This window comes from Oryx dammah, unplaced genomic scaffold (assembly GCF_014754425.2).
Source record: "Oryx dammah isolate SB20612 unplaced genomic scaffold, SCBI_Odam_1.1 HiC_scaffold_17, whole genome shotgun sequence".
NCBI lineage: Eukaryota > Metazoa > Chordata > Mammalia > Artiodactyla > Bovidae > Oryx > Oryx dammah.
The window spans coordinates 72,207,673-72,228,402 of NW_024070201.1; the positions used below are offsets into that span (position 1 = coordinate 72,207,673).

Consider the following 20,730-nt stretch of genomic DNA (forward strand, 5'->3'; position numbering starts at 1 on the left):
GGAGACAGGCACTGTCATTAGCTCCATTTTCAGATAGTAAGTATATTACTAGCAACATGTGATACCATGCATATGCTGTTACTCAGTCGTGTCCGACTCTTTGTAGCCTTACGGACTGCAGGCTGCCAGGCTCCTCTGTCCATGGGACTCTCCAGGCTAGAATACTGGAGTGGGTTGCCATTTCCTCCTCCAGGGGATCTTATCAAACCCACATCTTGTGCATTGCCAGGTGGCTTCTTCACCATCTGTGAAGACCCTGTGACATCAAGTACACGGTAATAATATTAGCTTCATTTGTGAAATGGGTGTTCAGAGAAGTTGGGCAACCTGGCCAAGGTCACACAGCTTGAGAGATGCAGAGTCAGGATTTGAACTCAGGACTTCCTCAGTGGCTCAGAGGTAAGGAATCTGCCTGTAATGCAAGATTCACAGGTTCAGTCCCAAGGGTGGGAAGGTCCCCTGGAGAAGGAAATGGTAACCCACTCCAGGGTTCTTGCTGAGAAAATCCCATGGACAGAGGAGCCTGGCGGGCTACAGTCCCTGGGGTCGTAGAGTTGGACACGACTGAGCAGGCAGATACACGCACAGGTTGGCTTTATAAGCCTTGCCCTTCATCTCGGTGTCACACTGCCTCTGGGGACAGCTTATACAAGTGAGGCTTCTCTGGCTGAAAAGAAGGGGGCTGTCTTAGGAGTCATGCTTGTTCAGCCCCTCCTTCACCGCCTCTGGACACCCAAGGAGTCATCAACAGCTGTTGACCTCACAGTGAACACCTGCCGTGGAGATGGTGACAGATTTTACACAGAAGAGGAAAATTAAATCTGCACGTTGCAATGATTACTCCGAGGTGGGCTGCGGACAAAAAGTACTACCTGCCATTCTGTGAAATGACAAATGTCGCCTGCCATCAGGCCGACGGCCACTGCGGCTGTGCCCCGTGGCGTATCCCCAGGGGCATTCAGGGTGAAGAAAAACAGGATACTGGTCCTCGATAGTTAAGATGTATAACTAAGCAGTAATTTCAGTGAACTCAGACTCTTGCATCTTCCCATACATAGAAAATCACTAAGATTATTAACTTGAGATATCTTATGATTAGCAATTAGCAATCTTTTAATGTTTGACTACTTTTTTTTTTTTTTTTCAGCAAAAACTACAAACACTGGATCCTCCCTTACCTTTTCAGAGCAGTTTCTCAAGGCTACCTGAGAGGCTGTCTCCCAGGCTACAGTTCTCAGTAAGGTCCCTGATAAAACATAACCTGCCACTTAGGCTGTGCATTTTTCTTCAGTTGTTGGGACCCAGAGGCTCAAGACTAGAGGCTGTGATCAGAGTGAAGGGGCTGAACTGGGCTAGTAGAGGACAGAAAGGCAGAGGGGGAAAAGTGACTGGCCTTCGCCATGAAGATCATATGGCCGCAAGCCTAGCCTGTGATTTACTTGGAGGTTGGGGATGGGATGTGATTCTAATTTGCCTCGGGAGCCAATCAATTCACTGAAAAGTATTTATAAATAACTGCTATGTGTCAGCCATTGTTTTGGTTGCTGAGGATACAGTGGGAAACCAGAAGGCATTGTTAGCTTTGCATTTGTTTTCTAAGATTTTTGAGGATAATTTTTGCATCTATGTTCATGAGAAATACTGGTCTGTAGTCTTCTTTTCTCATAATGCCATTGTCTGTTTTTGGTGTTAAGGTAATCCTAGCCTCATAGAGTGAGTTAGGAATTAGTCCTACTTTTATCTTCTTTTATTATGATGAAATCGAGAATGGAACAAGTGTATATGAGCATGTGTCTACTACAAAGACAATGTTAAAATCAAATGTCCAACAACATCTTTATAAATATCTTTACTTTCTCATATATGAAAAAAGAGTATGTTCAGTGGGTGGAGGCCCACATGTGGACACATGAAGTCTCATTTCCTCCCTTACTGAGCTTTCCTACTAGTAGATTAGACATTCCAGGCCTCTGGACTCACCTTCTTTCTTCCCAGGCTTTTTTCCTTTCATAGAAGGGAAATGAGTACACTTAATAATGTGTATTATTATTAATAATAAAATGACAGTGGTGGCTCATGGTCCATCACACAGTGTAGACGCTGGATGTAGCTCTCTGGGGAGAATCACTGAGCTGATGCCCCTGCTCACATGGTCTTTGCCCTGTACCTACCAGCAGTGCAAACGTTCTCATGCCATCGTCCACAGAATCAGGACACAGAGTTGGTTCGTTAGAGAGTGAAGTTTGGATAAGTATTTTTTTTAGGTCATTTTGAGCATGTGTGTGTGTGTGGCCCTTCAAAAGAAATCTTAATCTGATATATATATTAAACAGTTGGGCGCAGAGCTGTCCGAGGAAGCGAGTGATGGGGCGCCAACTCGTGGCCCCACCCTAGGGGACCCCAGGCACATCCACAAAGCTATGAAGATGCTCATCACTGTAAAACTTGCTTTGAAGAGCCTTGAACCGGATTATTTCCACTTTGCCAGCATTGCGGCGGCTCGGGTTTGGGCTCACTTGTCTGAGCTGTTCTCAACTGGGCTTCCTACAGGTGTACGTTCGCTTTCTTTTTGTGATTTCCATCTTTTTGCACGTGTTGGTATGTTTTCTGGGCTCCTCTCATTGTGACTACCGGCCGCTCTTGGGGACATATCTAAGCCGATGAGTGTACTACTGAATGCCTGCTGGGCCACCGTGGTCAGTCCGGGTCACCTCCCACCTGGGCTACTGCAGGAGCACCCTCTCTGGTTTTCCCTTGTCTAGCCTTGCCTCCCCAAGGTCTGCATTCAATCCAGCAGCTTGAGGGATCCCATTAAAACAGGAGTCAGATCATGCCATGTCCCTGCTCCGAGGAAAGCCTAGGCCTGGAAGAGCATCCAGCATCGGACTCTGCCGCCTCTCTGGCCTCATTTTCTATTGCTGGCCCTGCACGCATCCTATTCAGCCTAGCCTCAGCCCCGGGGCCTTTGCACAGGCACCTGCTCCGTCTGGGATGCTCTTCTTCCCAAACTTCATTCAGGGCTCTGCTCACATGTTACCTCCTCACATGGGATTCCTTGACCTGTTACATGAAATACCTTCCTTCTTCCAGAAACGCCCTACCCTTTCCCTGCTTCAGGAGTGTCTAATCCACACACACACACACACACACACACACACACACGTGTATGTGTATGTGTGCTAAGTCGCTTCCATTGTGTCTGATTCTTTGTGACCCTACAGACTGTAGCCCACCAGGCTCCTCTGTCCATGGGATTCTCTAGGCAAGAACACTGGAGCAGGCCGGGCAACCCACTCCATACCCATCACCTGCCATATTGCATATATTATTGTCTATCCGTCAATGGATGGGAAGATGCTCCAAGAAGACAGGACCCACGACTGTCCTCTCAGTGCTAGAGCTGTCCACACTCAAACTTGTATGGAATGAAGGAATGAATGACCATTGAATGTCAGTTAGTGTTAGCTGTGATTTTGGGCATTCGGTTGCTTTGCTACTGGTTCATGTGTTAACTCTGCTGCCTAGAATGCAGCTCTCAGTGCTAGGAGAGCTGGTGGTGGAGGGTACTTTTGTTCCCAATTATCCTTACTGCAAAATTCAGTCTTAAATTGAAGAAAGTAGGGAAAACCATTAGGCCATTTATGTACGACCTAAATCATATCCCTTATGATTATACAATGAAAGTGACAAATAGATTCAAGGGTTTAGATCTGATAGACATTGTGCCTGAAGAACTATGGATGGAGATTGGTGACACTGTTCAGAAGGCAGGGATCAAAACCATCCCCCCAAAAAAGAAATGGAAAAGGCAACATGGTTGTCTGAGGAGGCCTTACAAACAGGTGAGAAAAGAAGAGAAGTGAAAGGCAAAGGAAAAAAGGAAAGATATATCCATCAGAATGCAGTTTCAAAGAATAGCAAGGAGCGATTAAAACAAAAAAGCCTTCCTCAGCGATCACTGCAAAGAAATAGAGGAAAACGATAGAATGGGAAAGACTAGAGATCTCTTCAAGAAAATTAGAAATACCAAGGGAACATTTCATGCACAGATGGGCTCAAGAAAAGACAGAAATGGTATGGACCTAACAGAAGTAGAAAATATTAAGAAGAGGTGGCAAGAATATACAGAAGAACTGTACAAAAAAGATCTTCACGACCCAAATAATCATGATAGTGTGATCACTCACCTAGAGCCAGACATCCTGCAGTGAGAAGTCAAATGGGCCTTAGGAAGCATCACTACGAACAAAGTTAGTGGAGGTGATGGAATTCCAGTTAAGCTATTTCAAATCCTAAAAGATGATTCTGTGAAAGTGCTGCACTTAATATGCCAGAAAATTTGGAAAACTCAGCAGTGGCCACAGGACTGGAAAAGATCAATTTTCATTCTAATCCCAAAGAAAGACAATGCCAAAGAATGCTCAAAATACCACACAATTGCACTCATCTCACATGCCAGCAAAGTAATGCTCAAAATTCTCGAAGCCAGGTTTCAGCAGTACATGAACCAAAAACTTCCAGATGTTCAAGCTGGATTTAGAAAAGGCAGAGGAACCAGAGATTAAATTGCCGATATCCATTGGATCACAGAAAAAGTAAGAAAATTCCAGAAAAACATCTACTTCTGCTTCAATGACTATGCTAAAGACTGACTGTGTGGATCACAACAAACTGTGGAAAATTCTTCAAGAGATGGGAATACCAGACCACCTTACCTGCCTCCTGCAAAATCTGTATGCAAGTCAAGAAGCAACAGTTAGAACTGGACATGAAACAATGGGCTGGTTCAAAATTGGGAAAGGAGTACGTCAAGGCTGTATATTGTCACCCTGCTTATTTAACTTATATGCAGAGTACATCATGAGAAACACTGGACTGGATGAAGCACAAGTTGGAATCAAGATTGCCAGGAGAAATCTCAGTAACCTCAGATATGCAGATGACACTATCCTTATGGCAGAAAGCGAAGAGGAACTAAAGAGCCTCTTGATGAAGGTGAAAGAGGAGAGTGAAAAAAAACTGGCTTAAAATTGAACATTCAAAAAACTAAGATCATGGCATCTGGTCCCATCATTTCATGGCAAATAGATGGGGAAACAACGGAAACAGTGAGAGACTTTATTTTCTTGGGCTCCAAAATCACTGCAGATGGTGACTGCAGACTAGATAGTGTATTAAAAAGCAGAGACATTACTTTGCAGACAAAGATCCATACAGTCAAAGCTATGGTTTTTCCAGTGGTCAAGTTTGGATGTGAGAGTCGGACTATAAAGAAAGCTGAGTGCCGAAGAATTGATGCTTTTGAACAATGGTGTTGGAGAGGACACTTGAGAGTCCCTTAGACTGCAAGGAGATTAAACCAGTCCGTCCTAAAGGAAATCAGTCCTTAATATTCATTGGAAGGACTGATGCTGAAGCTGAAATTCCAATACTTTGGCCACCTAATGAGAAGAACTGACTCATTGGAAAAGACCCTGATACTGGGCAAGATTGAAGGCGGGAGGAGAAGGGGACGACAGAGGATGAGATGGTTGGATGGCATCACCGACTCAGTGGACGTGAGTTTGAGCAAGCTCTGAGAGTTGGTGATGGACAGGGAAGCCTGGTGTGCTGCAGTCTATGGGGTAGCAAAGGGTCAGACACGGCTGAGTGACTGAACTGAGCTAAACTGATCTTGACTTGTTCCTGGCTTTGCCACTTCCCAGCTGCGAGATCTTATTCATTACATTTAATTAAACACACAAGCCTTAGTTGCTGTCTCCACAAAACAGGGGTGGTAATTGTCCCTACCTCTGAGGGTGAGTGTGAGGATAAGATGGGATAATGTCCAGAGCCTGGTGTGTGGTACCCCCTCCATCAGCAGGAGCTGCAGTGGACACTTGTCATACTCACAGCCACCCTGCATCTGCTGGATAATCTTTCTATACTGGAAGAAATCCCCACATTACAAGTTCTGCCTCCCAGAGCGAGCATCAGAACTCTTAATTCCCAGCCTCCCTGGCGCCTGCAGGCCAGCGGCCTCGGGGCCTTGGGTCTGACACTCGCCTGCAAGGCTTGCATTCGGAGGGAACAGGCTCCGCGGGGAGCTTCTGTATTTCACCGTTGTGACGGAGGTGGTGGGCTTCCAAGGGTCTGCAGTTCCTGGGGCAGAGAGGAATCAGGAGGAGGATGTGATGGGGACAGTTGTCTTATTAGGTCAGTGCTGCAGCATGGTTTGCGCTTCCCTGATGTCTGGGTGGGTAAAGAATTTGCCTGCAGTGCAGGAGACGCAGGACATGCGGGTTAGGTCCCTGGGTCGGGAAGATCTCCTGGAGGAGCGCACGGCAATCCATTCCAGCAATTCTTACCTGAAAAAATATCTGTGGACAGAAGAGCCTGTCGGGCTATGGCCCCCAGGGTCACAAAGAGTCAGGCACGGCTGAGCGACAAAGCACGCACAAGCATGTCGTGTAGTTTGGGGCCTTATTCCTGGAAACTGAGCTTCAGCCTGGATCTCTGCTGCTGCTGCTGCTAAGTCACTTCAGTGTCTGACTCTGTGTGACCCCACAGACGGCAGCCCATGAGGCTCCCCCGTCCCTGGGATTCTTCAGGCAAGAACACTGGAGTGGGTTGCCATTTCCTTCTCCAATGCATGAAAGTGAAAAGTAAAAGTGAAGACGCTCAGTCGTATCCGACTCTTAGCGACCCCATGGACTGCAGCCTACCAGGCTCCTCCGTCCATGGGATTTTCCAGGCAAGAGTACTGGAGTGGATTGCCTGAATCTCTAGCCAACCCCAAATCCACTCAACAATTCAGGGGGCTTTGCAAGTGCTGTTTAGTAAATTTTTCTGCATAAACAGCTAGACTCGACTTCCTGTGCTTTCAGTGCCTCAGTCAGTCAGTTGAGTCGCTTAGTTGTGTCCGACTCTTCGCAACCCCATGGACTGTAGCACACCAGGCCTCCCTGTCCCTCACCAACTCTCAGAGCTTGCTCAAACTCATGTCCATCGAGTCAGTGATGCCATCCAACCATCTCATCCTCTGTTGTCCCCTTTCCTCCTGCCCTCAATCTTTCCCAGCATCAGGGTCTTTTCAAATAAGTCAGCTCTTCGCATCAGGAGGCCAAAGTATTGGAGTTTCAGCTTCAACATCAGACCTTCCAATGAACACCCAGGACTGATCTCCTTTAGGATGAACTGGTTGGATCTCCTTGCAGTCCAAGGGACTCAAGAGTATTCTCCGACACCACAGTTCAAAAGCATCAGTTCTTCAGCGCTCAGCTTTCTTTATAGTCCAACTCTCACACCCATACATGACCACAGGAAAAACCATAACCTTGACCAGATGGACCTTTATTGGCAAAGTAATGTCTCTGCTTTTTAATATGCTGTCCAGGTTGGTCATAACTTTCCTTCCAAGGAGTAAGCGTCTTTTAATTTCATGGCTGCAATCACCATCTGCAGTGATTTTGGAGCCATAAAAAATAAAGTCTCACTGTTTCCACTGTTTCCCCATCTATTTGCCATGAAGTGATGGGACCAGATGCCATGATCTCAGTTTTCTGAATGTTGAACTTTAAGCCAACTTTTTCACTCTCCTCTTTCACTTTCATCAAGGGGCTCTTGAATTCTTCTTCGCTTTCTGCCGTAAGAGTGGTGTCATCTACATATCTGAGGTTATTGATATTTCTCCCAGCAATCTTGATTCCAGCTTGTGCTTCCTCCAGCCCAGCGTTTCTCATGATGTACTCTGCATATAAGTTAAATAAGCAGGGTGACAATATACAGCCTTGACGTACTCCTTTTCCTATTTGGAACCAGTCTGTGTTCCATGTCTAGTTCTAACTGTTACTTCCTGACCTGCATACAGGTTTCTCAAGAGGCAGGTCAGGTGGTCTGGTATTCCCATCTCTTTCAGAATTTTCCTCCACAGGAGACACTCAAAGACAGCTCTGCCTCAGTCTCTGTGGGGTCCCTGGGTCCTGGTGTGCATAAGTTTTGTTTGAGCCCTCTGAGCCTCTCTGGCGGGTATGGGGTTTGATTCTAAATGCAATTTCACCCCTCCTATTGTCTTGCTGGGGTTTCTCTGCCCTTGGACGTGGGGCATCTCCTCCATACAATGCCTACTGTAATATTATTTCATTGCCTACTTCATATCATCTCAATGCCTACTAAATATTTTTTCATCGCCATTATTAAACAAGAGTCATCAATCTTCAAGGCCTTCAGACACCCAAAGGTATTGCAGCCCAACTAACACTGGCTCCCACATCCCATACCAAGTTTCTGTGTCCACGCTGGGTGAGGCGTCTGCAGCTGGAACCTCCTAAGGAGACCTAATTCCACATCCACCCTTACCTGGCCCTCATGTTGGGCCTGTACTTTGCTCCTGGGAGCCTGAACTGACCCGAGGCCCAGGGTGGAGGCTGGGGACCCTTGCCTCTCCCCCCAGCCTTTCCTCTCGAAGCTTCTCTTGATTGGTTGCACTGACAGCTACAGACACCAGAAGGCGCTCAATGCTCATTTCAGAGGGAAGCCTGTGAAAAGTTTTTTTTAATGTTTTGTTTTCGTTTTAGTTTCTACATGTCTGCTAGTGAAAGCAATGACTTGGAGACGACTAACTAGTCCATCTTAACGCTCTACTGTCTCAAACGTTGCATGTATGTTGTCCGCAGCTTACAGATGAGGGAACAGACCCAGACGAGTGAAGATGTAAGCTTAAGGTCATCTGGCCAGAAAGTTATCAGGGCAGGGACTTGAGCTTAAACCATCTCTCACAGAGGAGAACTGTGCTAACACTGCAGCTTTCTTAGGGAGGGTGGTGGAGAGAAGGAAAGAAAGTCTGTGGTGTCTTCTGGCAGAGGTCTGTGAGGTAGTGCTGCTACTCAGAGAGCTCTCAGTACGAAAGCCAGTTCAACCAGCTTGTGTTGAGCCCAGGACTTGCAAGCTCAGTTGCCCACTGCAACCCGGCAGGTCCCACAGAAATGAGGAGAGCAAGTCAGGTAGGCAATAGGGAGAGGTGGGGACTGTGGTCAGCTGGGGGGTGTAGGTTACAATCAAAGCGGGTGTCATACTCTGGTCCACTAGCTATTGCCCTATCAGAAGGCACATCAGGGTGTTTTGGACTTTTCTGTTTCTTTCTCAGAAGGTGTACATCTAAATATTGTGAAATCCCCAATGATGAAATACTCATGACAAAAGCAAAAGTTTTTTTTTTTTCTCAATTCAATTCTCTGAGCTTTGACATCCTCAACTTTACAATGGAGGACGCTGTCTACACCCTTAGCTTTTGGGGTCACGGGAGTGTTCTTTTTGGCCTTGCACCTACTTTAGGGAAGGATCTCACACTGGTCTTGTGCAGCTCCACCCAATGGCGGGTGTGAGAGCTGCCATTTCTGGTCTCCTTTTGGTAGTAGTTCCCTATCCATCTCAGGGATGTAGGTGTATTTAAAGACACTGAAATACGGTTGCCCAGAGGAGCCTTCTCTGTTTTCTTCTTTTCTGCTCTTCCCTGTGGGCACCAAGGCCATAAGAGATGGTCTCCAATAGGATTTACTGTGGTTCAAGGAGAAAATAATAGGGCTGCCTACTGATTTTTATGTTTGTGCATGTTTTCTGTATCTTGAATATTTTAAATGATTTTTTACCTTGTTTTTTAAAATTTTGATTTTGCATACAGTTCAAACTATTCCAAATGGAAGCAAGGTGCTACCATTTATGTACTTATTTATAATCGAGATGCCTACATCTCGATTTTTATTTATAACAGAAATGTTACCATTTATTTATAACATATGTAATCAAGACGCATACATCTCCACATTTATTTATAATCAAGACGCATATATCTCAATTATAAATAAATAAACTAACATTCATTGGCATGTGGGCTCATGACTGTTTGGGGTGCCCAGCCCCTACCATGGGGTTGACCTGATGCCCAAAAGTGGAAAACAACAGATGTAACAGGGAACTGAGGATGGGGAGACATCCTTTAACAAACAGTTGCTCAAGGTGTTTTTTAAAAAGCTTTATAATATGTAAAGCACTACACAAACGCTATTATCCAATTAGTTGAATATACTCATAGCCGTTTTTAAATCCTCTGGCACACGGTAAGAGCTGGCTTTAAGGATGGAGGCTCTGCCATTACTGTTGCCGTTGTGCTTGGTGCTGCCACGCTGTGGGGCGCCCCTGCCCTGGTTTCTGGGTCGGCTTCCCAAATGTGCCGAAAGCCCCATGAGGCCAGGGCTGTATGGGATTAACCCTCAGACCTTCAGATGTAGTAGGGGGCAGGGTGGGATCCAAGCAGGGGTCTAAATGATCTTTGTTAAATGGCTGAGACAGAAAATTAAAAAAAGAAAAGAAAGCAACAAACACCTCAGTCCTTTGGTGGAACTTGGGGCTTCCCTTGTGGTTCAGCTGGTAAAGAATCTGCCTGCAATGTGGGAGACCTGGGTTCAATACCTGGGTTGGGATGATCGCCCAGAGAAGGGAAAGGCTACCCACTCTAGTATTCTGGCCTGGGGAATTCCATGGACTGTATAGGCTATGGGGTTGCAAAGAGTCAGACACGACTGAGTGACTTGCACTTTCACTTTGTGACCTGTCCCAGCTCCAACTCAGCTATAAGGGGCTTAGAGTTTAGATCCTCATCCAGTCCTTCGGAGAAGAAAGTAAAGACCTTGGCTGTGCTGAGCCCATTCAAATACAGACATTACCGTGCTCAACCATAGACTCAGGCTTGAGAAATTGCTATTGACCATTTCCTGGCCTGAGGCTCAGAAAGAGGACACAGCAAGGAGCAGGTGTGTGCCGAGCAAGGGTGGAGTCCAGCTCCCCGGAGACCGGCATTTTTCCTGCTTCTCAGGAAGGAAGGTGGGTGTTTTCAAGGCCCCGGGGGAGCTTTGATTCAGTGTGAGCCTTCAGAGATAGACCTGGTGGCTTGGTACTGGTGGTCAAACTCTGGGTGTCTGTGTCCTGCCCAGTTTGGGCCTTTCCCATTGGAATCAGTTTCTTGCGACTGAAAACTGGGTTGGCTATAAACTCTCACTTCTCTTTCCTTTGTCACTTACTAATTATATGACCCTGAGCTGGTTACTTGCCTTCTCAGGGCCTCCATTCCCCTATAGAAATGGGAATCATAATAATGTGTACCTCCCAGGATCGTTGTTACGAGGATCTAAGAAGGACGATCCTAAACAACCCAAACACTCAAGACTATGTGTCCATTGCCAGAGTTCTGATTTATTTGTGCACAAATGGTTGTGTGAGCAAATGTTGGGCACCTTTTTCTTTAAATCAGCTTAATTTGGACTCTCAGTTCCCACCAGAGGACTTTCTACTACAGTCATTCTGAGGTCCTGCTCAACACAGATTGTATTTTTCAGATTGATTCTCCCACCAACAGGAATATATGAAACAATATTTTCTGTTCTGCAAGCGCTTCTAGGACACTGCAACCCCTCATAGAAGGAGACTATGCCCCCTCCCTTGAACCAAGTGGAACTTTGTGATTGCCTCTACTAATAGGAGGGCTTCCCAGGGTGCAGTAGCAGTAAAGAACTCGCCTGCCAATGCAGGAGACGCAAGAGACGTGGGTTCGATTCATGGATTGGGAAGATCCCCTGGAGTGGGGCATGGCAACCCACTCTAGTATTCTTGCCTGGAGAATCCCATGGACAGAGGAGCCTGGCGGGCTACAGTCCATAGGGTCTCAAAGAGTTAGACATGACTGAAGCAACTTAGCATGCACACACCACTAACAGAACACAAAGGAAGCGATGCGACATGATTTCTGAGGCTAGGTTGTTAAACATCATAAAATGTCACATAACATAGTTTTAAACATGTTCTGTGACATGTTTTAAACATAACATAGCTTTAAGTTTCTATCTTGATCTCTGTTAGCTCTTGAAACCCAGCCATCTTGCTGTGAGGAGGCCCCAGCAGCCTGCCGGGCCTCATGGGAAGGAACGGTTCCGCAGCTCTAGCTGATCTCGCAGCTGACAGCTGGCGCCAATTTGCTAGCCAGCTGGGTGAGTCTGCCATCTTGAAAATGGATCCTCGACTTCCAGTTGAATAGGTTGATATCACGTAGAGCAGCGAGAAGCCTTCCCTATGGAACCAACCCCAAATGGCAGATTCATGGGCTGAATAAATGATCGGTGGTTTGTTACACAACAATCAGAAGCAGATGTACCTCATGCCCTCCATTTTCCCCCCCAGAGCTGTAAAATGTCTTGGCCACTTACCTTGGCCCAGGCATCAGGGAGACCCTGACACCCATGCTCTTGCACCACACAAGGACCTTCAGATCTCCTGCTCTGCAGCTCCTGAGCCACCTCTGGAGTGGAGAATATTTTGAGAGGCTGCTGCTGCTGCTGCTAAGTCGCTTTAGTCATGTCCTACTCTGTGCGACCCCCTAGTCGGCAGCCCACCAGGCTCCCCCGTCCCTGGGATTCTCCACACAACCACACACTTTGGAGGTCTTGCCATAATCACGGTCTCCTCTACCTCCAAGTTGGTCATCTGAAGGCTTGCCTCAAGTCTTTCTAGAGTAGTTCTTCTTGCTCCTTTTCCTGCCTCCAGAACTCCCGGATTCACCTCTGAAATGGACTGGAGATTTCCCAAAAGATTTCTGTCTGTAATCTCTCACTAGAGGTGGCTCAGCTCTCTGCCAGGAAAAAGCCCGAGGCAAGTTATGACAAAGGCTGACTCCAGCTGGAAGGAAATGCTGGAAAACCAACCCAACTTGATATTTCATTAAATAACTGAGACACGCATATACTCAATGACTGTACCCTGAAGGTGATGTCACCCCACTCCAGTGCTCTTGCCTGGCAAATCCCATGGACGGGGGAGCCTGGAAGGCTGCAGTCCATGGGGTTGCTAAGAGTCAGACACGACTGAGCGACTTCACTTTCACGCATTGGAGAAGGAAATGGCAACCCACTCCAGTGTTCTTGCCTGGAGAATCCCAGGGACGGGGTCACACAGAATTGGACACGACTGAAGCAACTTAGCAGCAGCAGCAGCAGCAGCAGTACCTTAAGCTTCTAGTGTGTGCCTGGCATTATGCTAGGTGCTTGAAAGACCAGGCTGAACGGCAGGGCCACTCATCGCCCTGGACAGGAGGCCACCTGTGTCTACCCAGAGCCTGCACCCCAGTCCCTCCTCTATCATGCTTCAGGTATCTAAAAACCTAGATATTGCTGCCTAAATGGCCCAAGCATAGTTTTAGTATTTATATGAGCAACTTCTCCAGGTCCATCCAGGGGGACAACATGCCCTCCTATGCACCCTTAGAGATGTGACTAGTGGTAGCTGCAGGCAAGCTGTGTAGACAGAGTTTGGGCCTGTGGGCTGAGGTGTTCACAGGCCAGCATCCTAAGCTACTTGTGACACAGGGCAGAGATGGAGCTAGGAAGAGAACTGGGGTTGGTGGCATGGAGGGCTGGGGTCAGGGCCGACCTACTCTACACCGCCATGTTCCCGCACAGAATTCCAGAGTACAAGAATTCTAAATTTCAGCATGGCCTTCTTAGTCATTGTAAAGAATATTTCTCAAGGCAGAAGAACAGACATGTTTTATTTTCAGTTCAGTTCAGTTGAGGAAGGGGGTAGGGAGGGATGATGGAATCCAGCTATTTAGCCACCTGCCAATCACCATCACCAACACTCCCAGCTTGAGGGAAGGGGATCTGGAGCAGGGTAGGAAAGGAAGGTAGTTTATGCCCATTTTGCACGGATTGGCTAGGGTGGGGAGTGGGAATCCAGCCCAAGGCAGAATAGCACCATCATTCTCAAAGTATGGTCCGTGGACCAGCAGAATCAATATCACCCAGGGCTTTTTAGGCTCTTGGCCCCCTGCAGGAAAGACGGGGTCCTTCTAGGAAGGACAACGCTACGGGGCATTTCGTGGCTTAGAGTGTTGGGACCTAACAAACGCCATGATAGGCTTCAGGGACTAAGTCAGGCCTCACGGGAAAAGCTGAGTTATTGCCCAGTGAGGTCATCCCCGCCGATGCCAGGACTTGTCTAATCAGCATACTCCCTGTAACCTGGTTTGAGTTTATCAGGATGTAAAAGACATCCCCCTGCAGCCAATAAAGATTAGCCAATTAGTAAACCCGTGCAGCCAATAAAGATTAACCAATTAGTACATACCAGGAAACTCCTGCAGCCAATCAGCCCTTGCCAATTCTCTGTCTTTGTTCTAAACCTATAAATACTGCTGTAAATCTGGGCTCTGGGCTCTTGCTCCACTCCACTGCGGTGGATGTGGCGGGAGCCCTAGCTCGAGCTAGAAATAAAACCCCTTCATGCTTTTGCATTGCTGTGGACATCTTATTCTCTCAGTTTTGGGGACTTGGACTCTGAGCATAACAAGAGGACTCCCCAGCCCCACTCCTCTAGCTTCATGTGGAGATTCTATGAAGGAGACTTTTTACTAGAAAGAGAACAGTTATTTATTGAGCAGACAGGGTGTCTAAGAGTGGCCAAACACTTCATGGGCATTACCACATTTAATCCTCAACAGCCACCCTCAAGATTGTTCCCATGATTCTCCCTTTCAAGGGCTCGGTCTAGAGAGGTTAAGTACCTCCCTTATTTGCCTTGGGTCACAAGGCTCCCAGGAGCCTCCCTGGTCTTTGTGATTCTCACATCACACTAACTTCACCTTTATGCTGGTGAGAACAGTGGTTCTCGAGTGTGACTTAGAATCACTTTGAAACCTTGTTAAAGCAAACTTGCTAGGCTCACACCTCAGAGTTTCTTAATCAGTAGATCTGAGATGGGGCCCCCAAACACATGTTCCTAACAAGTTCCCAGATGCTACCACTGCTGCTGCTGCTGGTCTGAGGACTGTGCTTCGGGAACCACCTTGCTGGGCAGGGATCCAGCTCCCCAGCCTACTCCACCCATGCAACACCAGCATAATCATGTTCTTGTGAGATGTCAGTGAGATAATGGGAGAGAAAGAGCTTTGTCAGCAAGACAGGTCAATGGCTCTAGTCATTACACAGGGACGCAAGGAAGGCGATGGGATGCAAGTGGGGGTACCACAGCCATCTGAAGATCTTTTGCCACCCATCTTAACTCTGAGCCACTTCTTCTCAGGAGAGAAAGCCACCTTCACAGGGATGGACCAGCAACCCCTCCCTGCCACCCAGCTCATCAACCCACACCTCCTCCCCTTACCTCCGGCAGCCTGCTAGAACTGTCTCAGTAGCTGGCTGGTCTGGGCTACTTCTCCAGGGGCCAGTCCAGACAAGCTGGTGCAGCATCAAGCCTTATGATTCACGGCCCTGGGGGTGGGTCCTGCTCACCACCCGTGTGAGACTCGAGAGGCCCCTGACTTCCCTTCTCTAAGCCTCAGGTTGCTCATCGGTAAAACGGATGCAACATTTGGCCAGAGTCTTGTGAATTCAACGGCCAGTCCTTGTAAAGTACTCTTCTTAAGCCAGAGTTTGGCATAGAGCCTGGCCCATGGCGAGAGTTCAATCCGTGGTGGCTGTTAGTATTTTCAAATAGTGTCTGGGTCCAAGCTACGTCTTGATAGAGGCCCGGACTTGGAACGCAAGCCGCTCCCACGCCGCCGTTCCCCGTTGCACCCGGATATACCCGCCCTGGAATGCCAAGTGTGGGCCCACCCTCCTCGCCCGGAGGCGTGCCTGCCCGGGCTAGGGTTGCCAAGGCAGGGCAGGATTAGACAGGCGGTGAAGCGAGGGAAGGGGCGTTCCTAGGGAGGCAGAGGCAGGGATGCTGGGAGGACCTTCCAGCGGCCTGGGAGGAGCCTGGGAATGTTGAGGAAGGCTGAGGAGGGGGCGGGACCGTTAGGTAGCGCTGAGACCAGGCGCTTCCCACCCAGCCTGGGCTGGAGCTCGGGGCCTGGGCCAGAGAGAGCTTTTTATCCAGGCAAGGCCCGGGGGCTGGAGGTGGAGTGGGGTAGGCCTAGGGAGGGCCCCATCCCCAGGGTGACCGTGGGGGCGGGGCCGACCGGGAGTGTTTTTGCGGGGAGCCGTAAGCGGGGCGGGCAAGGGGCACAGCTCCACTCGCCACAGGGCCCGAGGCGGGGGGAAGGCCGAGGCGAGCAGAGCCACGTTCCAGTAGAGCCTGGAGGCAGAGCTGGAGGCGCGGCTTGGGCCCGGTCCGGAGGCCGAGGGGCGTGCTCGGGGGCGTGTCCTCTGGAGGGGGCGGGGCCAGGCCGAGGCCGTTGAGTTCCCCGAAGACCGCCGGGAGGGGGATGTAAGATCGAGCGACTGAACTCGGCGCTGCGCAGTCCGACGCGGAGCACTGGGGCGCAAGCCGGCGGCGACTCTTGAGCTTGCAGCGCCGAGCAAAAAAAAAAAAAAAGAGAGAGCAGAGGCGGCAGGTGAGAAGTGGGTGGGGGAGGCCCTCCGGCAAACCACGAGCAAGGTTAGTCTTCGCCCCCAATTTCCAGAGCCCGCTCGGGGCAGCTTTCTCGGAACAAGTGACAGGTCGGGCTGCGCAGGCAAGCTGGTGGTTGATTGAGAAGCTTAAGTTCCCAAGTCCTGACCGCCACCCCCCTCCCAGTTCTCTGTCTCCGCCGTGCACCAGCTGTGACCCCAGGCGCGTCCCCCCGACCCCCGATTAACCGTCTTTGGACCTCTCGGGTTCCAGTACAAGGAGAGGCTGGACCCAGGTGGACTCCGTGCTTCCACTGCCCTTTCTCGCTGGGAACCCTCAGAAGGTGAGGCCGGCAAGTGAAAGCTAGAGCGGACTGCAACAGGTATTTCAGATCGCGTCACCCAGACTAGTCTGTTTCCTTGCAGAGTGGCACTGAGCAAAGCGGGCTCTCTGTGAGCTTGAAGCGCATTGCTTTAAGGGTCTCACTCGTTCCTCCGATGGGACTTGACCTCACGATGAGACTTGAACTCACAGGCCTGGGAAAGCTGGGGGGCGGAGGGGGCGTGGTGACCCAAGTCAGGGATCTCTCAGCCTTCTCTTCCGCACACCTGTGAGAGCCCAGTAAGACGTGGGGTGGGAAACTCAGCGGGGACTTTGCCCACGGCCCCTTCCCCCTCCCCCCCCAACGCCGGCCCCGTCCCAGGGCTTTTCCAGGTGAGCAGGCTTGGGAGGCCCCTGGCGGAAGCTAGGGGACAAGTTCTTATCTGGGTGTGTGGGGAAGACAAGGGAAAATCCCACCAAACCTTGGGCCCAAAGTCAAGCCCAGAGCCTAGGGCTCTTGCTGCATGCCAAGTTCCTTCTTGGGCTGGAGGTTTCTGTCCCTGGTGGCGGTGGGTGTTCTGTGTTGGGCCCTAGTAGCTAATTTGGTGGTCAAGGAGTTGGGACCACATTGATTTGGGTTCCAGTCACTTTTCATGCTTCAGTTTCCTCATTTGTAAAATGGGCATAGTGATGATAATCAGTGGTAGTGGTGGTGGTTGTTGTTTAGCTGCTAAGTTGTGTCCCTCTCTTTTGTGACCCTGTGGACTGTAGCCTGCCAGGCTCCTCTGTCCATGGAATTTCCCAGGCAAGAATACTGGAATAGGTTGCCATTTCCTTCTCCAGGGGATCTTCCCGACGACCCAGGAATTGAACTTGCAACTCCTGCATTGGCAGGCGGATTCCTTACCACTGAGCCACCTGGTAGGGAGGACATAATACAATAATGTGTATACAGTGCTTAGCAAGGCGCCAGGCACCCAGTGAGCCCTCCCTGTGTGACAGCTGCTCTGATGTGGTTGGGCAGGTGATAGACTGGCTTCCTGCCTGGGAATGAGACTGTTTTTGGAGTGCTGGCTGAAGCTCCTGACCTTGTGAGAGCCAAAACTTGCCACCTGCCACCAGCAATACTTTGTCCATTTTGGGGTTGGAGGGGCGTGTCATCTAGACCAAAGACTAGCTGAGTTTTGGGTAATACTCTTGCAGTCATTAGGTTTCTGGCTAAATAACCCCCCAGATGTTTACTTAACATCTATTATATATCAGATGGAGCTAAGTGATGTGATGTAGAAATGAACTAGCCTTCGGGTTCTGCACTCATTTTGAGTTGCTCCCAGTGGGGTCCCTATCCCCACCATGCCTCTGCTGGAGAAGATAACTCACACCCAGAACTCAAGGCCAGATGAGATGTCATGGATATGGAACTGCTTTGGTGGCCAGAATCCAGCTCTTCCATTGCATGCTGGGCTCAGGGTGGAGGTGAGGGGCAGTGTGTGCACCTCTTATCTGTTTGATCAGGGTTGGGCACTGAAGGTGACTGACTCCTCGCATCTCCTGGCAAGATGAGCCCTATACTTTGGAACCAGCTGGAAAGCACTACAGGAAAAGGAACTGGCAGCCCACTGCAGTATTGCAGCCCGGAGAATCTCATGGACAGAGGAGCCTTACAGGCTACAGTCCATGAGGCCACAAGAGTTGGACATGACTTAAACCACCATAGGACAGAGTTTGATTGAGGGCCGTACTATTAATATGTAGAGGGGACAGCATGTGTAGGTATGGGAGGGGTGGTGCCCAAGAGAGGTGAGACACTAGGGAAACCAGGGCAGGGGGTGAAGGGGCTTCCTGGAGTTGTCGAGACTTGAACGGGACTTTCTGCCTGTGATTCCAAGTCCTGCTTGGGCTTAGATCAACTTGGGGCCCCAGACTCCCTCTCTAAGCTTTTGAGTGGCATAAAATTAAGAGTTTGGTATGGTGGGGAGGGAGAGGGGTCAGTAGGTGTTGCCTGTGTGGGGCACAGGGAAGAGATGTTCCTTTCCAACAGTGCTTAGTAAACATCTAGTGGAAAGTCCTCCCACTACCCCTCCACCCCATGTGATGACTGACGGATAATGACACACTGACCCCATCCTTAGCTGCTTACAATCTGGTAAGGAACTTGGACAAGAGGACTCTGATAGGAGATAGACGAAGAGTCAAAGGGATCTTCAGGAAAGTTTCTGGAGCAAGTGGAGTCTTGGGTGGGCCTTAAGCATTTCGAAGGTTTCAGCATCCACAGCTAAGACAGTGTTTTGGGTAGATACGGAGGCCTAGAGGAAGGTAAGGGGGTCAGCGTGTTCAGGGGAAATTTTTTTCAACCTTGTTTGAAAGTAGCCCATATGCTATACAGCAGATACTATAAGCACAGCTTCAGTACCACTGTGCCTCCTTTTATGACCACCAAGACCAGGGTTCAGATTTGATGGCGAAGGGAAGAGGGGTCAGGGAATTTTGAAGAAGCAGCTCGATTAATCAGTCTGGCTGAAGAGTTGAGACTTGACAGGAATGGGAAGGGAGAATGGTAGGTTGCATCAACTCATGGAGGACTTTGAATGCCAAGATGAAATGTTTGGATTTGCGTTATAGCCCTTGAGGGCTGCTGAAGGTTTTCGAGCAGGGGAGTGACCTTGTCAATGTGGCACTTTAGGACAGTCTGCCAGATGTGCTGGGGTTCAAGACCCAGCGGTCAAGGGAGAATGAGCCAATGGCAGTAGTGATGGGGAAGGAGGGCCCGCGGGGGCTTTGGGGAGGTCTGGGGCTGGGGTTGAGGGGAAGGCACTGTCAGAGGGGAGGGAAGAGCCAGTGTCCCAGAGTGTCTAACGTGCCCTATGTGTCTTTCCATCCCCCACCCAGCCTAGACCGAGGAGAATGGCAGACGCTCAGGAAGGTGGTTGGGCTGGGTGGGTACGGACGCTGGGGTGGGTGATGAGTGCTACAAAGTGATAGAGAGGGAGTCGCCCAAGAAGGCTTGTGCTTGCCCATGCAGGACAGGCGTCTGGGCGAGTGGAGGGAACGTGAGCCAGTAGTCAGGGGGCGGGGGCTGGAGAGCTGGGTGTTTGGAAAGAAGTGCTTGCAGCCCCTCCCCTCCTTGTCCAGCCCAAGGAGGGCCGGGGTGAAAGGTTAGCCAGTGGGAGCGCACTTTGCTCTCACGGTGGTGGGATTTTCTTTGGTTCCTCCAGGGCTTCTTTGAAGTGTTGGCAGTGTGGGGCAGTCCCCTCTCTCTTGAGGTCTCAGAGTTTTGAACCACTGTCTGGAAGCTCCTCCCCATCTTCTCACCCCCCAACCCTGGGGATGCAGCCCCTGTCCTGCTCTGAGACCCAGACAGCCCCTCCCGGTGGCGCAGAGGGTGGCAGCCCCAAGCCCCAAGCATTCCTTTTGAGTTGTAGCATCTGGGGCCCGCTGGCACCCCGTGGTTTGGGCTTGGCCTTGACCCCTGGCTCCAAATCTTTAAACCCACTTCCTCCACCCCATGGGGAACTCAGGGAGCAGTTACGATTTCACCGAGAGCATCAAACGGTCAGGAGTTGGCCGTGTGAGAGGCAGGCTGGAGGGAAGAGCCTCAGCCCCTCTCTGGGTCAGGCCAGGGCCAGGGGTGGAGGGGGTGCCGGTTTAATCTCAGCAGGAATTGTCCTGCCCACCGGCTTCCCGTCCCGTAAGCCTGGGTCTGAGGAGCCAGGAGGGAAGCCCAGAGGTAAACATGGGCTGAGTGTCCTGCTACGCCGGCTTCCCTCTTCCCCTCACCCCCTGACGCTGCCTGGGAGGAGGTGGACCGCAGGCCCAGGGCCTCTGTGATGGGCCCACTGGGTGTCTGAGGGCTGCTTGGTTCCTGACTCATCCCCGGGGTTCCCCTGACACTGTGGGTTTCCTGTGAGCAGCAGATTCACTCTGGGCTGACCTGGAGAGGCAGTTGAGGGGAGGGAAGAGGCCTGCAGTCTGCGTCTTAGACTTTGTCCTGGTTCCTCTGTGTGACTTTTCAGAAGTTCCTTCTCCTCTCTGGGCTGTCCTTCCCTGCTCTGCTAA

General features: G+C 49.8%; 1 protein-coding gene and 1 non-coding gene across 4 annotated transcripts in view; one reads left to right on the forward strand and one right to left on the reverse strand.

Moving 5' to 3' along the window:
• Positions 1-14,393: 14,393 nt before the first annotated feature.
• Positions 14,394-20,730, forward strand: part of CD82 (CD82 molecule) — a 57,892-nt gene continuing 51,555 nt past the window's right edge. Inside the window, exons 1-2 of one of the 3 annotated variants that reach the window (XM_040259061.1) lie at positions 16,201-16,357; positions 16,684-16,735. Coding sequence is in view for 1 of the 3 variants with exons in the window: in XM_040259060.1 (XP_040114994.1) it covers positions 15,786-15,900 (115 nt within the window). In the remaining 2 variants the exon portion in view is untranslated. Of the gene's footprint in view, positions 15,901-16,171; positions 16,358-16,683; positions 16,736-20,730 lie in introns of those variants that run through there. The other 2 variants (XM_040259060.1, XM_040259062.1) reach the window with 2 other exon arrangements.
• On the reverse strand, positions 19,029-19,151 carry LOC120877176. Its single transcript, XR_005724298.1, has one exon. It is a non-coding gene; the product is annotated as a small nucleolar RNA SNORA61 (small nucleolar RNA).